Source organism: Delphinapterus leucas, chromosome 20, assembly GCF_059928025.1.
Source record: "Delphinapterus leucas isolate spDelLeu-1000000601 "Yukka" chromosome 20, BTC_Dleu_Yukka2, whole genome shotgun sequence".
NCBI lineage: Eukaryota > Metazoa > Chordata > Mammalia > Artiodactyla > Monodontidae > Delphinapterus > Delphinapterus leucas.
This window is the reverse complement of record NC_143148.1, coordinates 9,690,629-9,711,133: the sequence shown is the minus strand read 5'-3', so window position 1 is coordinate 9,711,133 and position 20,505 is coordinate 9,690,629. Positions and strand designations below refer to the sequence as shown.

At 56.7% G+C, this 20,505-nt stretch overlaps 2 protein-coding genes across 2 annotated transcripts; both read right to left on the bottom strand.

Moving 5' to 3' along the window:
• Nucleotides 1–6,015: 6,015 nt before the first annotated feature.
• On the bottom strand, nt 6,016–8,541 carry IRF2BP1 (interferon regulatory factor 2 binding protein 1). The gene has a single exon (XM_022585316.3). It carries the CDS (start codon nt 8,189–8,191, stop codon nt 6,437–6,439), a length of 1,755 nt encoding a protein of 584 aa, XP_022441024.1. The 5' UTR covers nt 8,192–8,541; the 3' UTR covers nt 6,016–6,436.
• A 2,547-nt stretch (nt 8,542–11,088) lies between these two features.
• Nucleotides 11,089–19,129, bottom strand: MYPOP (Myb related transcription factor, partner of profilin). Its single transcript, XM_030761220.2, has 2 exons — nt 17,491–19,129; nt 11,089–12,356 (listed from the first exon to the last, which is right to left on the bottom strand). The coding sequence occupies exons 1-2, from the start codon at nt 17,987–17,989 to the stop codon at nt 11,665–11,667; spliced, it is 1,191 nt and encodes a 396-aa protein (XP_030617080.1). The 5' UTR covers nt 17,990–19,129; the 3' UTR covers nt 11,089–11,664.
• Between the last annotated feature and the right edge of the window lie 1,376 nt (nt 19,130–20,505).

Below are 20,505 nucleotides of genomic sequence, written 5' to 3'. Positions count from 1 at the left end.
CCACTCCTTAGGCTCTCTGGCCTCTCTCCTCCTCCTCCGGTCTCTCTCTCCCAGCTCCCTGAGTTTCCGCCTCTACCTGCCACCTCGCAGGCCAGGCCCTCTATTTCTGTCACCGTGCCCGCCCTGCCGGCTGCGTGTCACCCCCCTCCGCCCCCTGCCATGCTGGCTCCCAGTCAGCCGTCCCACCAGCCTCGCTGTCCTGGGCAGGCTGGGGAATTCCTCCTGGTTCCTGGAAAAAACAACTGGTGTCGAGAGAAAGGCCCTCAGTCTCCCTGGGTGCCCACCCCCCTCCCTCGGGCCTGGGGGTCTCTCCCAGAGTCATGCCGGCCCGAGGCAGGAAGCCCTGCGGTTTCTGGCTTCTCCCAGGCGGCCTCCGGATCTGGCCCCCGCCCCCCGGCCAACAGCCCAAATATTATTCCGCAGGAGGAGTCGGTGGCAGCGGGAGGAGGCCCAGGCTGAAAGAGGCTTTCAGGGCAGCCAGGCCTGGGGCTTCCTGTCCCCAGGCTCAGGCCTCAGGCCGCCCCAGTGGGGACCTCAGGTGGCCGGAGGGGCGGGTGTTGTTGTAGGGTCCTGGGGGGGAGGGTGGGGCCATCCGTCAGGGTGTCTGGTGGCCACCGGCTCGGCTGGCGTGGGCAGGTGTGACCCCTACCCCAGGGACAGCCGGCTGGTGGCCAGCAATGGAAAAGTACCGCAGTCAGACATGGGACGCATGGACAGACATGAGGACGCTAGGGATCAGGGATGGGGGATAGCCATGGGGACACAGAGAAGCCTGGGCTGGGACAGATGGACCTGGGCACGGCTTGTGGGCTTTAGGTGACATAGTCCAAGGGAGGGGCCGTGAGTGGGGAAACAGAGGCCAAGGCAGGGTCCCCCCTGTGGGCAGAAGACATGAGATGATGATAATGAAAATAATAATAATAATAAATAATAATAACAGCTACTAGGGCTTACCATGTGTCTGGCATTATGTAAGCACCTTACAGAATCGATAGACCCAATCCTTCCCCCCACCCATTTTATTATTGGGGAAACTGAGGCATGATGAAGTGACTTGCCCAAGGTCACACAGGTAGTGAGTGGGGAGCTAGGACTTGAACCCAGGCTCAGAGCCAGTGCCCTTAACCAGGACGCTATTCTAGAGCATAGGAGGGGCAACAGCGACACAGCAGGGCCCTGGGGTCCCAAGCCCTCCGTCATGGTCACCGCCACTCACACCCTGCTCCTGGAGGCCGAGGGGGCACCCCAGAAGCCAGCAGCCAGGGAGGTTTATGAGTCTGTGTCAATGTCAAGGTGTTTGCAGGCTTCTGTGTTACTCCATGACTTGTCTGCTCAGTGTGTGAGTGTGTGTTGTGTGTGCCTGTATGTCTCTGTGTCAGTGTCTTCTCACTGGGTTTCTGTAGGTGTTGCAGGGCTGTGTCACTGGGTATACATGTATGTCACTGTTCTATCATTGTCTTCTCTGTGTCTGTCACTGTGTCTTCTGTCCTTGTGTTTTGTTGCTGTGTCTCTAAGCCTAACACTATGTTTGCCCATCATTGTGTCCTGGTCTCTGTCACTGTGTCTATTACAGTGTGTCTCTGTCACTGGCTTCTGTGTGTCTGTTTATGTCTCAGACACTCTGGGTCTGCCTATATCTGTCCCTGTGTGTCACCGTGTCTGTCCCCCTATGTGTCACCATCTACCCAGGTGTCACCGTGTGTGTTACTCACCACCCAGGCCACAGGTGGGCGTGTCGGGCCCACTGGTGCCCAGAGCTGGGGCCCAGCCCATCCCACCCTCACTCTGCCATGGGCCAGGCTGGGCGCCTGTTTGCAATGACTGCCCCAGGTAAACACAAAGATCCGGAACCCAAGGGCCACCTCCCTCACCTCCATTCCCTGCCCCTTAGCCTGCCCTGGACTGGGCTGGACCAGAGCTGCACAGGCGGTGCCCCTAAACTGGAGACGTGCCCTGACCCTCCCCCCGCCACGGTCACCAGCCTTCCCAAGCCCCCAGCCTTGGCCCTGCCTGCCTGCCGGCTTCTCTCTCTCTCTGTCCCTCTCTGGATGTCTGCTGGCCTCTCTGCTTCTTTCTGTCCCTACTTCCTCTCAGCTGGGTTTCCCTGTGGCTCTGCCTTTCTCAGGAATGACCCGTGTCTTCCTTCTGTCACTGCCCCTCTACCTCTGACTTTTTCTGTCTTTTCTCAGCGAAGTTTGATTTCTCTGCTTTCCTGATCTGTCTCCATTTGAGCCAGTCTTGGTTTCTAACTCGGCGTCGCAGTCGGCCAGTCTCTTTCTGTTTGTCTCTCGCACTTTGTAAGTTTCTCTCTCGCCCTTCTGTCCCTGTGTCCCTCTCAGTTCGAGCCTCTCAGTCTTGGTCACTATCTCTGTGGGTCTCTGAGCCCCCAAGCCCCACAGGAGCAGACCTCTGCCATATCAGGGTCCTTAGGGAAGGGTGTGGCCCCCAGCCTCCTACCCCAGCCCACTGGTGTGTGTGTGTGTGTGTGTGTATTTAAAGGTATATGTACATATTATTTATATCTGTACCCGGGGGCAGGAGGGGCAGACACTGGGGCCTTTGTGTAGCTGCTGCCCACTGCCTGCCCGCCCGCCACTCCTCTCCCTTCGTCCCTGCCGCCCGCCCGCCCGCCTCTACTCCCCCCTCACAGAAAGGTTCCTGTGAGGCCTGCCAGCTTCCTCTGCCTGAGGTGTGAGTGGGCACGCCACAGGGCAAGGCGGGCAGGGGGGCCTGGGGAATTTTTCCAGCTGCAGGGAAGGTTTCCGGGTGGGGAGGGTTCTGGAAGGAATAGGACTTCTCAGCTGAGCTGCTGTCTGTGTCTGCTGTCCCTGGGCGTCCCCGGGTCCTTACCTGGCTTCTCCCTGGGAGTCTGTCCATCCATCTAATGTCGTTCTGACTCTTTTCTCTGTCGATTTGGGTCTTATTCACTCGTGCACACACTGTCATTGGGCATCTGTGCTAGGCCCTCTGTTGAGCCCTGGACACAGAGGTGAACGGGATGCTGTCCATCCCAGCTGATTCCTTGCTTTTTCTGTCTCATTTGCTTCATCCCTTCCCTCAGTGCTTGAAACCCTCTACTTGTTCCCATTAAAACTAAATCCACAGTCCTTACCATGGCAGACAGGGCCCCCAACGCTCCCTACCCTACTATCCTTCTGACCTCAATCTTAAGACTCTCTCTCATGCCATAGCTGCACTGGTCACCTTGCTTCTGTAATGAACAAAGCTGGCTCCCACCTCAGGGCCTTTGCATGTGCTGCTATCTCCCTAGATTGCCCGTGGCTCGCTCACTCACCTCCCTTAGTTTTTAGTTTCATCTCAGTTTTACCTCCCTCTTTTTTTTTTTTGGTCCGGTCCACGTGGCTCATGGGATCTTAGTTTTCCGACCAGGGATCGAACCCACTCCCCCGGCAGTGAGAGCATGGAGTGCTGACCTCTGGACTGCCAGGGAATTCCCCCTACCTCCCTCTTTAAAATACCAGTCTCCATAATTCTCTGTCTCCTTTCCCTGGTTTATTTTTTCTTAGGATTTACCACCATGGCTATCACATTTTATGGGTCTGTATCTCCCACCTGAATGTCAGCTCCATGAGAACAGGGGCTGCACTCTGTTCCCTGCTGTATCCACAGCACCTACTGCAGGGCTTGTCACACAGTGGATGCTGAATAAACATTTGTTGAAAGAAAGGAGTCCATTAATTTATCCATCCTTTAAACTTGCCAGTGCGGGGCAATGCTGGGGACACAGTGGTGACTGAGACAGCCTTGGCCCTGCCCTTATGGGGCTCACAGTCCAGTCCCCAGACAATAATGATTTAGAATGCTCAGGGCTGGGATAGGGGAGTGGGGCCCCAGAAATGGCACCTGACACAGACTGAGGGTCAAGGAGGGCTTCCTGGAGGAGAGGTCAGCTGAGCTGAGAACTGGAGGGTGAGCAGTGAGCCGGGTCTGGTCATGGGGACCAAGTGACTAAGACAGACCCGGCCCTGCCCTTCTTCACAGAGCTCTGTTCTCCCCCTCGGTCTCATAGAACTTTTGAGTCTGAAGATGTCTTAACTCTCTAGTTCAAACCTGTACCTTTCCCTGATTTCACAGCCTCCCGCCTTCCCTCCCTCTCTCCACATCTCAGTCTCTCTTCTCTCTCCTTCTGTCTCTACGGTTCGCATTCCCTCAGTGTACCTCAGCCTCTCTTAACCCATCTGGATATTTCTCTAATTTTCCTTTCTGAACGTTTGTCTCTGTTTCTATCTCATCTCCCTCATCTCCGAGCGAGCTCCTTTTCTCTCTCTGGGTCTCTGTCTTCTCTCAGTGAGCTGGTCTCTTTACATCTCCCTCCCCACCTCTGTCGTCTCCATCTTTCCCTGGGTCTCTCTCTGTGTCTCTGCCTCTCCTTTCATGAAGCCTCTTCACCTACTCACTGATCCCCCAGATCAATCCAGAACCCCTCCACTCTGGCCCCAGCCTGGCACTGAATGAAGAGGGGCTGATCCAGGCCCCTACACCCACACAGTTCAGGCCGCCTGCTCTGTTAATAGTTAACCCAACCTCTATCTAGAATACACACCAGCCAGGCTGGGGGGTGACTCCCCTGGCCCCTACCCACCCACCAGCTGTTCTTAAAGGACCAGGTGTCCTCCACAGCTCTTTAGCCCCCACTGGGGCACAGCGCCCCCGTGTCTGGAGGCCTCTAGCTCTGAGGATGGGGGAGGGGGAGCTACCCAGTACTTGGGTCTGCAGAGCTGGGTCAGGAGAGGCCACAAGATTGCCCAGGAGGGGTGCCCAGGCATGGAGCTCCATCCAGCGTCTCCCTTGCTCCTGGCTTATCGCCTGGTATATTTAATCAGGGGTGGTTTTCCCAGCCCTGCCCAGAGCCCAGGCTGGCAGTGCCAGGGGTGACAGAACACCTGAGACCTGGTGGCTGGGGGAGGGGACTCCTCAGTCCGAGAACTGAGGGTCCTCCAGATGTGGAGGACCAAGCCCTAGAGTCCCTAATATTTGGGAGTTGGGACATGGGGGTCTGCGGGTTGTGTGGGAGGGACACCTGGATAACCAAGATGGGTCAGGACGTTAAGGTCTTCCAGATTTAGGTGATATAACATCTGGGTTCCTGAGACCTGGGGCAACCTAGGGTCTCACAGCCGTGTGACAGGGCTGTGCGGTGGCAGGACACACTGTCATTCCCCATCTCTCCGTCCATCCGTTGGCCTTTGCGCCCGGCTTTGCCCCCTTCACGAAATCTCCACCTCAGGGTCGCGGGGGAGGCCGCTGGGGTGCGGGCTGCCCCTTGGGGCCTCCGCCTCCCCTTAACCCCTGCTTTGCCGCAGCCGGCTCAGGCCCCGCCCTCTGACGCCAGCGAGCAGGAAGTCCTGGTTAATAATCAGCCCGCCGGGACAGGTGCGGGACAAGGCCGCGCACATCAGAGGCGACCGCGGGGGGGAGGGCCTTTTACCCGGCCAGTCACGGTGTCCTAGGGCGGCCGCCGTTGAGGCTGGTTTCCAGAGATGGGCGCGCAGTTCAGGGCACCACCAGAGGCGGGAAGCAGTCACCTTGTTCCCAGGGAACCTGTTAGTGTACCTCATGAGGTAAATTTCCTCTTTCCTCAGGCAGTCCCTCTAGCAATCTGGCCTAATTCTCTCCGTGCCTAGCAAGAACTCGCGGCCCGTCCCTTCTGGGAAGCCTCCGGATGCCCCTTGACCCTCCCCCTCGGTGGCACTGAGTCCTCCACCTTCGGGGGAGATACAGGGGATGGGCCAGAAGGGAAGGCTAGTTCCCGAGCTTGGCTGTGGCTCCCTCGCAAGAGCCATCCCCTCTCTGAGCCTTAGTTCTGTCATCTGGAAAACGGGCTGATGCCTAGAACGCTTGACTAGTTGGCCAGCATTTATAAAAACAGCCGGGGGGCCCACCTGAGTGAAGGGCGCCACCTGGAGGCTACAAGGCAACGTCCTCTCCCCTGCAGGATCAGTTCGGTCCCAAAGGGGGCGCAGCATCTCACGCAACTAAGGGACCAAGAAGGAAAAAACCCATCTTTCGGTTTATTGAAGGAGGGAGAGGGGATAGGGGAGGGGGGCAATAAAATGCTTTTGCTTCGTTTATAAAGAGCGAGATTTCAGGAGGCCCCTTCTCAAGGAGGGGCGGGGACACCTCTCCTCCAACTACAAGCAGCAGCAAAGCCAAGCCAAGGAGGGGAGAGGGAAACCGGAGGGGTCAAGGGACCCCGAACACCCCCTCGGACAGAAGCCACAAGTTTTCTCCCCCCACCCTCAATGCATCTACCCCAGGGGACCCATCTGGGATAAGGAGGGGACCCATCTGGGATAAGGAAGGGGGTATGTACACAGGCTGGGGAGGCACTGGGCTGGGTGGGAATAATTTATCCGCAGCGGCGGTGGGTGGCAAGGGGGGGGTGGATGGGCAGTAGACTGGTGGCAGTGGTGGCCTAGGGGTCCCGTTCTTTCTTAACCTTGATGTCTCCAGCGAGGATGGTGGCGATCTCGCCTTGCATGAAGGCCCAGGGGACAGAGGAGCCCACTAGCGGGCACTTGTCTCCACTGGGGCAGTACACCTCCCCAGCAGGACCCTGCGCCTTGATGAACTCCCGTGAGCAGGGAAAGCAAAACTTGTGTCCGGGCACTGAGGGGCACTGGACGAAGTGGGTGTCTTCCAGCCGCTCCCGGCACAGGGTACAGCACAGGGGAGCCCCAGGGGTCGCCCCAGTGCCGCTACCACCCCCGCTAACAGCTTCCGCCCCTGCTGTGGGGCTAACTTCTGCCTCACCGTTTCGGGCCACCAGACGATGCTGGGCTGGAGGCTGGGCCGCAGAGGAGGCTGCGGGGCTGGCGCCCCCTGCGCGCACAGGGCCCCCACCCCCTGCAGGGTCCTTGGGGGAGTGGCCAAGGGCCTCGGCCACGTTCTTCAGGGCGGCGATCGGCGAGGGCACAGCAGGGGTATCAGCGGAGAACGGGCCACCGGGCGCCACCCAGTGCCGCTGCTGCTGCTCCTCGGTGGTCATCTTCCCAGATGCCTCGCCCTCGGGCTCAGGGGACGCCTTGCGACGGCGCGGCGTGGGGGCCAGATTCCGGGACGGGGCTCGTGGGGGTGGGCCACAAAGAGCTGCAGGGGCTGGCTCTGGATACTGCTGGGGCAGGGCCTCGGCGGGAGCTGGCTCGCGGAAGGTGCGGACACCGTCGGTTAGCAGCTCCCCCAGCTGGCGCCACTCCCCTGAGCCGTGTCGGCGTTCATACTCGAGGTACTTGAAGCCTGATGAGGCCAGTGCCTTGCCCGGCTCCCGCAGAGCATCATGAAACATCTGGCGAGCCACGGCCAGGACTCCAGCATACACGTTGCCAGAACCACAGGGGTATTCGGTGAAGAGCTTCAGCTCGAACTCGTAGCCTGGCGGGCGGGCAGTAGCATCGAAGGCGAACACCCGTCCCACCAGCCCGTGATCCTTCTTGAAGCGGACATTGAAAGGGGCGCAGGCAGACAGCGCCAGCAGCTGTTCCCGCACGGCTTTGGGGCGCCCATGCCATTCCTCTGCCCGGCCCCTCATGGCCTCGTTCAGTTCTGCCAGACAGTCCGCATTCCTCTGCTGCTTCTCCTTCTCGAAATCGGAGCCGAAGGCTGGACGGGCAGGACTCAAGCCGGGTGCCAGCGTCAGACCTCGGCTTCCCAGGCCAGACACCGCAGCTGCCAGCAGCCCGGGGGGCACCAAGCCGGGCATGGAGCCAAGCAGGGCCCTTCGCGCCCCCTCCGCCACAGCCTCCTCGCGGCCCAGTCCATTGGCCAGGCGGGACCCCAGGGTGTACTCCAGGGCGGGCGAGGGCAAGGGGAGGCGGCCCGACGATGTGGCCCTGTCATAGCGGTCCTGGCCTGAGACAGCGCCGCCTGTCCCCGACGGCTGGGGCTGGGCCTGTGGAGGCGGCAACTGAGGCCCCTGTGCAGCGGCGGCTGCCAGGTCCTTAGTGGCAGGGTGCTTGAGGGCCGGGGGGCCCGGCGAGCGGCCCTCGGGGAGCACGTGGCTTCGCTTGAGCTGCCGGGCGGCATCGATGAGCAGCTCGATGCGATCCGCGCCCTCGAAGTTCACGCAACCGCGGCACACGGCCTCACTGAAGTCCCACACCATGGCCCACGGCATCTTGGGCAGGTCGCACAGGTAGCACCACTGGCGGCGGGAAGCCTGCACGGACGCCATAGCCCCCGCACGCGCGCCTCTGAGCCCCCGCGTTCCACCCGCCGCCGACGTTCGATCCGCGCCGCCAACGTTCGATTCGTGTCCCCGGGACCGCGCGAGCCACGGTCGGGCCTCTGGCTCGGCCTCCCCGCGGATCCAGGCCCGGCCCCCCTTCCCCGCCCCCTGGGCCCTAAGCCTTTTTCCTCACTCCCGCCTCCTCAAAGGCAAGCAGAGGCACGTCGGCGCTCCCGCCGGGTCCGAGCTCCGGGGCGCGGCGCACAGCTCGGGCCCCGCGATAGGCCGCGGGCGCCGCCGCCTCGGGCTCCCGCCGCTCCCGCCACTGCCGCTGCAACTGCCGCCGCAGCCGCCGCCGCCGCCGCCACCGCCGCCGCCGCCTCCACCTCCTTCTGCCCCAGAGGCCGCTACGCAGGGAAAGTTACATAACGCGCCGGCAAAGCCTTCTGGGAAACGTAGTCCCTCCGGGGCCGTTTCTTAAAGGGGACCGCCGGCTGCCGGAGGGTAGGGGCTCACCGCCTCTCCGCTGCGCAACCTTTACCCCTCCTCGCCGGCGGGCAGGGAGTTTGACTCCAAGCAGCTCGAGCAAAAGGGTTGGGGACGGGGATGTGATACGAATGGTGAGAGCCACCAGGGATTCAGAAAGTGTAGCGGGCGGCCAGGCTTCCGGACGGCCAGTCTCTGCTCCGTCTTGCTTTGCAGCTTTAGACAAGTCTTGCCTTCTCTGAGGCTCAGTTCCCCGCCCTTCAAAGGTGGGCCAATGACCGGTTACGAAGGCAGCAGCTCCTGGGGCGGGGCGGAGGGGCCTTAATTGGACGTTTTCGGGGGTGGGGGGAAGGGAAGCTGTCAATTTAGTGTTGGGCAGGACCGTCCACTTGGCACTTCGCCTTGCTCAGGATCTTGGATATAAGCCTCTGACTGGGGCCAACAAAAGCCGGAGAAAGGAGAGGACTGACGGTCTCAGCCTCAGTTGCTTTATCTGCTAAAAGGAGTGGTCGAGCGCCCCTCTCTTCCAGCTCTGCGGGCGCGCTCTGGTCTCCAAGGGGTTACACTGTCAGTTTCTCCGCCCCCCCACCCCAACTTCACTACAATTCCCAAAATGCTCTACGGGGCGAACAAACTGACGCACTTCCGCTGTCTAGGAGGTTGGGGGAGGCCTTCCCGATTCCCGCTGGCTGTCCATAACCCCCCCCGCCTCAATTTCTGGGGGATCTTTTCGAGCACCGGGTGAGAGGGTCCTTACACCCTCTAGGGCTCACCAATTTGGGAGGCGGAAAGGAGGCCAGAGATGGCACACAGTTTCTGGGGAGCGAGAGCCAGACCACCTTTCTCCAACCTTGGGTGCTTACTACCTGATAGGCCCAAGCAGGCTTTGGCGACCCCCATGTTTTTTTCTTCCTGGCGATGGAACACTGCAGGGCAGGCTTGGAGAGGGGGCATGTGGAGGAGAGACAGGTCTCCAGCTTCCAACCCACATCAGCCTCTTCCTCTCTCTAGGCCTGGGTCTGTGTTAAGCGCTCAAAAATATTTGAATGACTTGCCAGGGTTGCATTCATTAGTAGTTTTCAAACTAATCAGGGAATGCCTGCCCCCACTCTCCCTCATCCCACTGCAACCATAGCAGGTCTGATTTTATGTTACCCAAATTGCAGTCTCAGCTTCACCATTTTGTTTACCACCTGTATTACTAACGTTTTTCTTGAAGTTGACTCCTGTGAATAAAACACTATTTGCTTTTGCCTCATCCTAAGCAGTATTATGTGCATGATCATGGGTTTTATGTACTAGGTACATTTTTACAAAATAAAACTACATACACATATAACCATAGAACACTTAAAAAGGCCATCCACATATCGCCTAAAATTGTCTTTGGGCCATTCTTTAGTAAACAATAGTTGGAGTCAGGAGTTCTGGCCGGAGGCTGGCTTCAGGTGGACTGGATTGGCCCCTGACAAATTTCGGGCAAGTCCCTAAACTTCTCAGGAAAAAATGGAGACCCCCTAAAATCTGCTTTTCATTGGGTACCTTCAGGTTAAAATGCAAACATGCAAATAAATTCTTAGCATGGCACCTGGCCCAGAAAAGGAGCACCATAAATGAAAGTTGTTTTTAAGCTCCCATTACTTAAAAGATTCAACCTTTCTTCTGTGTTGGGCAATGCTGAGGACACATCAGTGACTAAGATAGGCTCAGGCCTTGCCCTGACAAGGCTCATCCTGGTGATGGAGGGACATTCAATTTAAATTTACTCAAATGATTACTTAACTGCCTTTCTTTCACAACTGCTGGGGGAAAGGGGGGCGGTGGTCAGGAAAGGCTTTCCTGAGGAGGTGATATATGAGATGTGACCTGAAGGATGAAGAGAATGTAGTTGTAGGCAGCAAAGACACCTAAATCTTTATGCCCGTATTACAGATGAGGACAGTGGGGCCCGTAGCTACACAGCTGGCCAGGGCAGCACCAGGGGTTGAGCCAGGTCTGAGTCCAGGGTGATGGCTATTAGCTACTTTGCTACCAGGCTCTGCAGCCAGTTTGGGAGTAAAAAAGAGAACCAGCTCCTCCCTTCATGAAACTATACGGGAAGCAGGCTTTAAATAGATAAGGGCATGTGTTCATTTAGTGACCACAGGATGCTGAGAGACTCTAAGAAGCAGACCCACCCTAGCCTGGGGGAAGGAATCCAGGATGTCCTCCCAGAGATGACATTTAGGGTGGTATCCGAAGGATGAAAAAGTAGGAATAAGATTTGAACACAGGACTTGATGGCTTTAAGAAAAAAAAAAAAAGTCTGGAAAACCACCAGCCTCTAAAACTTCAAGGGGGTGTCACCTGCCCATGGAGGGATGAGGCAGGTGTAAGCGTTGGAACTTCAGGCCTGTCTCAGACAGAGCCCCAAGTAATTATATTAAAAATAAGTTTATTGATATCTTGTCACCACTGGGGAGCACGGAGGGGGTTGAGCTCTGGAGGTCAGAGACTGTAACAGGAGGCAGAAGGCTCAACCTACACCAGTGAGAACTCCACCCGCCCCTAGGGTACAGACTGCAATAACCTCTTCATCCATATTCTGACTTGTCTTGAAACTCCCACCCCCTCCAAAGTCTGGGTAGGGGAAGTGGGTCAGTTGTCTTCAAGTCAAGGCCAGGAGTTCTGTTAGGGGAGGGGGATGTGCAGGTTCCCTCCGCAACCCACGAAGGGCAATAATAAATAACATAAAATCCATGGCTTAGAAGTCAGGGTTAAGGAAAGCAGCCAGGCAGACAGCGCTGTACTGATAAGGGCTGGGGGGCCCATCAAGGAGGCCCCCCAGAATCAGGCACTAACTAGTACAGGGAGTGGGGTGCTCGTGCCCCGCAGCAGGGAGCCCGGGTGCAGCTGGGATGGGGAAAGTGCATTGCCCTCCTCCACTGGGCTAAGCTGGGGGGAGGAGGTGCAGGCAGAAGGTGCGCAGACAAGCTTGAACCCCACGGCAGATGTCACGGAGATTTCCACCGCCCCCGCCTCTTCCGTGTAGGGAAACTTTTCCTCCTTTTGTGTGGTGGGGAGTCATGGGGAGGGAGTGGGGCGGGCGGCGGCCGGGGGGCCCCCTCCTCGCTCCTAGGGGCAATGATCACCCCCCTGGCTGCCACCACAGCCCCGTCCACGACTGCAGCCACCACGGACACAGGCTCTGGGGTGACCTCCACCTTGGGGGAGGGGGGGGACAAGACAGGCCTGGGCGGTGGAGGTGGGGGCGGGGGCGGGGGCAGTGGGTCAGCGGGGGTTCCAGGCAGAAGGGGCAGCAGGGCGCTGAGGGCCTCGCTCAGTTGGGCTAGTCCCTGGCGAAGGGTGCCAGCCAGCTCCCGGATGGCGTTGGCAGTCTCCTGCTGGGCCCGCAGGAAGTCCAGGGAGGGGTCTGGGGCCGAGGGTGGAGGCAGTGGAGGGGAGGGGGAGCTGGAAGGCGAGGGTGCCACTTGGACCTGCTGCGGTGGCTCGGGGGGTGGTGGCAGCGGAGGGGCTGGGGGGGGTGGAGACAAGGCCAGGCGGGGCAGCTGGATGGTCTGCAGGGCCGGAGGGGGCGGGGACTCACGCTCCTTGGGTGCCGGGCAGCCCCCTTCCTGAGGATTGCAGGAGGGTCTGGCCCAAGGCTCCGGGCTGCTCGAGCCCCCCTTGCTGTGGGCTGGTGTATCTGTGGAGAAAGAGATGTAGGTAAGATGTGGGGGACCCCTAACGCTGTCATGATTTCCCTTTCCCACCTCCCACCCACCCTGGACCCAAAGGCATCCTTTTCAAACCTAAGTCAGGTCATGCCTTGGAGCAGAAGCCCCATGACCCAGGGGAGAGAGACAATATATTTAACAATAATCTGGTGGCCGATACCAGCCTTAATGGAACAGGGTCCTGGAGGTCCCCTGCCGAGCCAAGCAGCTCTTATCTCATTCAGTGTAAATGCCAACATGCTAGAAGGCTCTGAACCATCCACACCCGCCCCCCCCCCCGACCCCCCTCAGGCAGCACTGCTGGATCCTGGGGAGGCCCCACGGGAGGAGGGCCTGGAGAAGAGGTTGGGTGGCTGGAGTAGGAGAAGGGGGAACTTCTGGAGGCGGGCAGTAGGGGTCTCTCTCCAATCAGGAGGGCAGGATTTCAGTCTCAACTCTGGTCTGTGCCAGTTTAACCCCAAGCCTGCGGGGCTTCCTCCGCCTCCTCTCACCTGGGATCTCATTCGTGCTCACGGACTTGAAGAGTCCGCGTGCAGAGGCGCCCAGGTTTCCGGGCCCAGCCTGAAGCTCTCCCTCTGGCTGTGTACTCGGCATATCCCCTCCAATAATCCCGTCCTATAATGCCTCCAACCCCCTTGCCTGGAGCTGAGCTCCTGGCCCTCCCCCAACCTGCTCCTCCCTCAGCCACCCCATCTCAGATGACGGCAGCTCCATCCTTCTAGCTGCTCGGGACAAAACCGCACTCTTCTCTCCCAAGACACCACTCGTGTACAAATACCGTTGGCTTTGCCTTCAAACTAACCCAACATCTGTCCTCCTCCACGGCCCCCACCCTGGTCCAACCACCACCATCTCCCAACCTGGACTATTCACTGGGCTCCCAGCCCACACCCCCGCCCCTTAGAGTCTGTTCTCCACCAGCAGCCTCAGGGGTCCAACTAAAATACACCACAGTTATGCGCTACAGGAAAGTACTCACAAAGGACCACATGTCATATGATCCATTTACATGCAATGTCCAAAATAGGCAAATCTTACAGAGACAGAAAGTAGATTAGTGGTTGCCTAGGGCTGGGCAGAGATGGGGGAACGAGGCGGGGGGTTGATGGCTAAGGTACAGGGTTTCTTTCCGGAGTGATGAAAATGTTCTAAAATTGATAGTAGTGATGGTAAGGTGCAGCTCTATGAATATACTAAATATACTAATATACTAATTATAGAATATACTAGAATATACTAATATACTAAATGCCACTGAATTGTATGCTTTAAATAGGTAGGTTGTACGGTATGAGAATTCTACCTTAATAAAGATGTTAAAAAAATACAAGTGAGATGTCTTTCTCTGCTCAAAAGCCTCCTGTGGCTCCTATCTCACCCACAGTAAAAGCAAAGTTTTCAAGGTCCCCACGATGTGCCTCCATTGCCTCCCTAACCTCGTCTCCCACTCCTCTCACTCTCTTTCGTTCACTTGACTGCAGCCAAACTGGCCTCCCTGCAGGGGCTCAAACACTTTTTTTTTTTTTTTTTTTTAATTTTGGCCACGCCGGGCGGCATGTGGGATCTTAGTTCCCCGATCAGGGATCAAACCCGAGCCCCCTGCGTTGGAAAGCACAGAGTCTTAACCACTGGACTACCAGGGAAGTCCTGGGTCCTCATACACTTTAGGCCCGCTCCTGCCTCAGGGCCTTTGCACTTTCTGTTCCTTCAGCCTGGAAAGATCTTTCCCCAGACACCTGCTTGGCTCCCTCCCTCACCTCCTCGGGCTTCTGCTCAAACATGGCCTCCTTGGAGAGACCTTCCTTGACCCTCCGTCTGAAGCAGCTCTGTCCTTTTCTCTCTCCTAGCCCTACCTGATTTCTTTTATAGCACCTATCTCCACCTGGCATGGGATCGCTCTGTGTTTGTGGTCTGTCTCCTCCTCCTTATGTCAGCTCCATCAGGCAGGGCTTTGTTTTTGTTCACTGCTGTTTACCCAGCGCCTAGAACAATGTCCAGCACAAAATTTTGTCTTTAATGAGAAAAGAACTGTGGCTTCCTGGGAGTCAGCACTGATTGGGCACCAGGCCCCAGGTCCTGGCAACAACCCTCCCGCAGCTCCGCAGCACACACAGGGGACAGTCCAGGCCTCTCTCTAGGGCTATAAGGCCTCAGCTTTTGCCCCCTTCTATTCTTCTTCCTTGCCTCAGTGCACATCTTGTTCCCTCTTCCAGGATCACTATCCCCCCACACCCCCAGGCTCGAAGGCTGGGGCTCCAGACTCTTTGGGCCAGCCGGCCTGGGCAAGTAAGAGAGGCTGGCAGAGAGACAATAACCAGAGCTAACGGTGGTTGGACACTTTCCTGGCTGACCCTGGGCGCAGTGGCTAAGTTCTCCTATGTTATTTCACCCAGTCCTCCGAGCCAGTCTTTGGGGTACGTGCTATCAGTATTAGCCCATTTTACAGATGAGGTGACTTGAGGCCCAAAGAGGTGTCACAGAGCTGGTGAATGGGAGAAGAGGACTTTGAACCAGGCAGGTTCTGGAGCCTATGCTTTTAACCATTCCTTGGGCTGGGGCTGTGGGCTTGACGGTGGGGTGGCGAGTCTTCTTCATAAAGGGCATGAGAATTCCAGCCACCTGGAAAAATATATGACTTTTCTAGTCTACCGAGTAAAAAGAACAGAAAAGGGGCCCAGCCTTCATGCCCACAGGGCTCACAGGCGTCATGTAAGGACCACCGTGAGAGTTAAAATCATAGTTATTCGCAACCTTTGGGCCTCAGTTTCCCCACCTGTAAATGGATGTGTGTGAACATAGGACCAAGTAACCCTGTAAAGGAATATCTCCCTGAGGGCCGTTACAGGCATTAAGTGAATTACCATGGGCCAGGGCATAGGCCAGTACCTGGCATATAATAAGGTCTCAATGTGATTGTTACTGTTCTTTCATTCAAATATTAGGTCACAAGATAAATGGTTCTTATCTCTCCTTCCAGTGTCAACAAAGATGCCTCAGGCTGCCCCAGGCCCTGTTCCTGTCCTTCAATCAGAGCAGTTCCTCTTTTAAGAGTTTTACACAGTGGGTAATCTCTGTGTGAGATTCTAATCAAGGACACTTTAAGCACATACCTGCCTCAGGGTCTTTGCACCTGCTGTTTCCTCCAGCTGCAGTACTCTTCCCGCAGATATCTATTTGGCTCAGTCTCTCTATTCAGGTCCTCTGCTCAAATTTCCCCTCTCTACAGAGGCCCCCTTTCCATCACTCACTATCCTCTTAACATGCTTTGTTTTAGTTCTTATCACCTCTTTGTATAATCTGCTTTGGGGGATTACTTGTTTGTCGTCTGTCTCCCGTAACTAGAATGTCAGCTCCACAAGGGAAGGAAAATTGTCTTTCTTCAGAGTATTCCCAGCACCTACCACGGTGTCTGCCTCAGAATACACACTCAATAAATACCTGTTGAATGGATGAATAAGGGGCTGTACAGCTTTTGAAGTAATAAGTTTGCCATCTCCACGCTGGTTCAATGGGGCCATTTCACAGGTAGAAACACTGAGGTTTGATTCATATTGAGTACAAGGGTCCCGAGTGATTGTGTCTTTCTCTGGCTTAAGACACTTTCATGCCTCCCAAATGCCCTCAAGATAAAATCCAAAGTCCTGACCTTTATTTTAAACCACATGTGATCCAATTCTGGCACACATTAACTCGTAGTCAATATTAACTGTTTATATATATGTAAACTACTTACCTATTTACATATATATGTATGCATATATATGGTATATATCAGGCCATCTAGCCAGTGGTTAAGTGCACGGACGGTGAGTTGGACACAACCTATATTCAAGTTCCAACCCTTCTACTTACTTACTTGCTGTGTGACCTTGGGTGGGTGAATGAACCTCTCAGAAATTACATGATCCTGAGCTGCCTTGTTGGATCATGTGCCCCCTCTTTCTCTAAACCCTTGTATGGCTCCCCATAGTACTTAGAATAAAATTGAACTCCTTATCTCAGCCTAAAGGTCCTGCAAGGTTTGGCTTTTGCTGACCTCTCTGATCTCATCTCAAAACATGTCCTTTCTTTAATCTTTCCACTCTCCCTTCCTCCCCTCCCCTAACTGGGCAGCATCTCTCAGTTTCCTAAACTGGCCAAGCTTTCTTGTCTCCAAGCCACTGTACATGCTGTTCTCCAGCAACACTTTCCCGTCGCTTCTTCATCCTCACTCTTTGCATCTCGGCTCTGATGGCTCCTTCTCCAGGAAGCCCTCCTTGAATTCCCAGTCTGGATCAGATGTCCCCTAGGGACTCTCATAGCCCAGCCCTGCCTGCTTTGAGTCATCACTGTCTATGCATGGGTCTGTCTCCCCCAGTGGACTGTGAGCCCCAGAAGGGCAGGCCTGAGGATGTCTCAGTCACATCTCTGTCCCCAACACTGTCCAGCTCGGGGCAGTTGACTGGGGAATAGCTGTGGAAGAAATAATCATCCAGAGTCAAGGCTGAGTGGGAAGTTTTGTACTCCACTCTCCCCACCTCCTCTACTCAGGGCATGACCTTGGGAAAATTTCCAAACCTCCCTGAGTCTTTGATTTATAAAATGGTGAAACAGTTCGTGCTTCACAGCACTGGTAATTATATCAATAGCTAGCAAGGAAGTAATGTACCAAGCAGATTATACATATTAACTCATTTAATCTTCCCAGCAACCCTTTGAGGCGGGGACCATTTTTTATCCCCATTTTACAGATGTAGAAACTGATGTGCGATAACTTATCCCAAATGACACAGTTGAGTGGCAAAGTTGTAACTGGAGCCCAGACCATCTGCCTTCAGAGTCACTCCCCCTACGCTACAGTTTAACGAAATCATGGGTGAGCTGATGACCCCATGTGTGGACTCTGGAGCCAAGCCTCCTAGGTCTGGGTTCCATTCCCGACTCCGACCATTACTACACTTTTCTGAGCCTCAGTCTCCACAGGTGTAAAATGGGGATTATAACAGTACCCCCCTTCCCACAGCTATAGTGAGGATCTGATGAACCATATAAAGGGCTTGGAACAGCGCCAGGCACAAAGTAAAATTTGTTTGCTTTTGCTGAGGTGATGCTGAAGGAACTCACCTGCCCGTCGGTCCTCCTTGCGGTCCTCAGACAACACACAGCGTTGGGCGCAGGCACTTGGGGCCGGTGGCTGTGAAGAGGCGGCCGCGGAGGGCTGCTCTGCCCCTGCACCAGCTCCTGGCCCCGCCACACCCGGCCCCAGGATGGCAAAAATGGTCTCCTCCTCGGCGGAGAAGGCGTCCTCGGCGGCAGGCCCGGTGCCCTGTGTGGAGTGCGGCACGCGAGCCAGCTTCTCCTTGGTGCGGCGCTTGAAGTCGTTCCAGCGCTTCTGCACCTCCTGGCCAGTGCGCTTCCAGCTGGTGATGCCGTTGATCTTGGCGGCGATGCCGTCCCACACACGCCGCCGCTCGGCCACGCTCACCCGACGGCTCTGAGCGCCGTAGAGCTGCGGGTAGTGGGCGCGCACCTCACGGATCAGGATCTGGTTCTCTTCGAACGAGAAGCGCGGCTTGCGCAGCCGGGTGGTCTCTTCCGCTTCGCCCGCCGCCGCCGAGGCCATGGCGCCCCCCGACGCCGCCGTCCGGCCGCCTGGCGCATGGGGGGCGCCGGCGCTGCGGGCACAGGGCGCACGGCGCTGGCAGGGGTTCAGCGGCCCCGCGCCGCCCGCCCCACCCCGGCCGCCCCGATACCGTCTCCTATGTCCCCGGGGATAGGGGTGGGGGCGAAGGGCGGACGGAGGCGACGGGCAGCGGGGGTCCGTCAGAGTGCCTAATAATAGATGACACCGGCTGAGCGCTCATCTTGTGCCTGGCGCGGCGCAAAGTGCCAGGCCATGGAGTTGATGTTAATTGGGTATGGGTATGGAGGAGTGGAGGGAAATGAGGAAAAGCGGAAGGAAGAGGGGGTGTCTGCGGGAGTTAGAGAATTGGGGGCATAGGAAGATGGGAAATGGAAGGAGAATGGGGGTATCTCGGGGGTCAAAGAAGCACGAGGGTGATGGGGATAAGGAGATGTTGAAGAGGAGATGCAGCAGGAAGGGGGGGATCTGGAGCAGAGGAGCGCTCTGGGGGTTCCAGGGCAATGGGACGTCTGTAAGACCAATAAGAGAAGTGGTCCTTAGAGGAGCAGTCCGGAAATAATTGTGAATTGGGGGCTCCTAGGACAGTGGAGAAACTGGGAGAATAAAATATTAGGCATTAGGGTCTGCGGGGATTGTGGGGGCTTTGGGGATTGCCACGAATCAAGGGGAGCCCTGAGGGTTATGAGGGTCCGGGATTAGGAGGGGCCAACTGGGGCTACGGGAGACTCTGGGAAGAGTGCGGGTCGCGGAGGGTGGGGACCGAGTTGGGCCGCGGGTCACTCACCGGCGCCGCCGCAGCCCCCGCCTGCCCGTCGGTCAAGACTCGGGCTTCTGCGGCCTCTTCCCTCCCCCTGCCGGCTTTCTCCCTCCCCTTCTGGGCCCCGCCCCCGGCCGCCCCGCGAGCCAAGGCGCAGGCGCACCTAGCGCCAGACGGTCCCCCAACGCCCGAACCTCTTGGGTTTCACTCCCCCCGCCAGAGCGCAAGGGCAGAATTGCCCTCCACCGGCCTCCGTAAGCGGGCCGCAGTTGCGCAGGCGCAAGGTTAGCGCAGCGCTCTTTCCCCTAGCTCTCTGATGCCACAAGAACGCACGCTCAAAACCCTCGCACGCATGCGCGCCGTTCTCTCCCCGCTAGCTTTCGTACTCGGACTCCGTCTCTGCGCAGGCGTAGCAATCCTTGGAGGATGAGGGAGAGACCTTGGAGAGTGATGGGACCGAATGGTTTCCTAGCCTTTCGGACCGTCTTCCAGCCCAGCCAGCCCTCTAACTATGCCTGTGTCTCTCTTAGAGGACAGGGAGGGAGACGGTGCTGGAGGGAAGCGGTTCGTTTCCATGACAACTGCGTGGGTGGGGTGGGGAGCGTAACAAAACTGGGTTTGCAGCCCCTTATACCCCGCCCTGCGCGGGGCTGCGCGGGATCTGCTAACTACTACCCGTAGGGGCGGGGCACCCTGGGGATATTCGGCTCCAGGCAGGTGCAGTAACCATAGCAACTCATCTACCTTCCAACCCTACCTGGTGGGACCCGTGTCCACACACGTCACGGCTGGCACGCGGGGAGGGAGATCAGAGGGAGAGCTTCTTGGCTGGTAAGGGGTGATCCTAGCACAGGCATGACTTTAAGCAAATGCGTGGAGGCAGGAATGAACCTAGAACACGGGTTCTAGCTGGAAGGTAGGATGATGGAGTTACGTCTACACTGAGAAATTTGTAGCTTAGCATCCTGCTGGAGTTCTCAAGGTCATTCCACAAACAGTGCTTCATTCATCATTCAAACGAATATTTATTGAGCACCTACTCAATTCTAGGTGCAGTGAATATAGAAGACAAAAATCTGTACCCTCATGGAGCTCACTCTGTAGTTGGGAGAGTGAAACATTTAGCAAAATTAATAAGATATATAAGTGGAAAGGTGATAAGTACCATGAAATAAATGGAAGTAGGCAAAAGGGTTGGGGAGTATGGGGGGTGTGTGTGTGTGTGTGTAATTTTATTTTTTTATTATTTTTTAAAGTAAATTCATTTTTGGCTGCGTTGGGTCTTCGTTGCTGCATGCGGGCTTTCTCTAGTTGTGGTGAGCAGGGACTACTCTTTGTTGAGGTGCACGGGTTTCTCACTGCAGTGGCTTCTCTTGTTGCGGAGCGTGGGCTCTAGGTGCACGGGCTCTAGGTACGCAGGCTCAGTAGTTGTGGCACACGGGCTTAGTTGCTCCGCAGCACGTGGGATCTTCCTGGGACCAGGGCTCAAACCCATGTCCCCTGCGTTGGCAGGCGGATTCTTCACTGCTGCGCCACCAGGGAAGTCCCTGACTCTGGTGTTAACAGTAGCAGAAACTGAGTTTAGGGAGCGAGAATGGAATCTGGGGCCCAGTGAGGAGGTGACTACAGTGGCTCAGGTGAGAGGTCGTGGTGGTGGCTTCAACTAGGGTGGTAGCTGCTGAGGTGAGGTGAAGTGGAATTGGGTAGAGGAAGTGAGAGAAAGAGGAGTTGAAGATGA

Excerpts from the sequence above, each read along its gene's own strand:
- IRF2BP1 (XM_022585316.3), bottom strand. The coding sequence starts at position 8,191 with ATGGCGTCCGTGCAGGCTTCCCGCCGCCAGTGGTGCTACCTGTGCGAC.
- MYPOP (XM_030761220.2), bottom strand. The coding sequence starts at position 17,989 with ATGGCCTCGGCGGCGGCGGGCGAAGCGGAAGAGACCACCCGGCTGCGC. Across the intron at positions 12,357-17,490 it reads CAAGGAGGACCGACGGGCAG|ATACACCAGCCCACAGCAAG; the intron begins GTGAGTTCCTTC and ends CTTTCTCCACAG.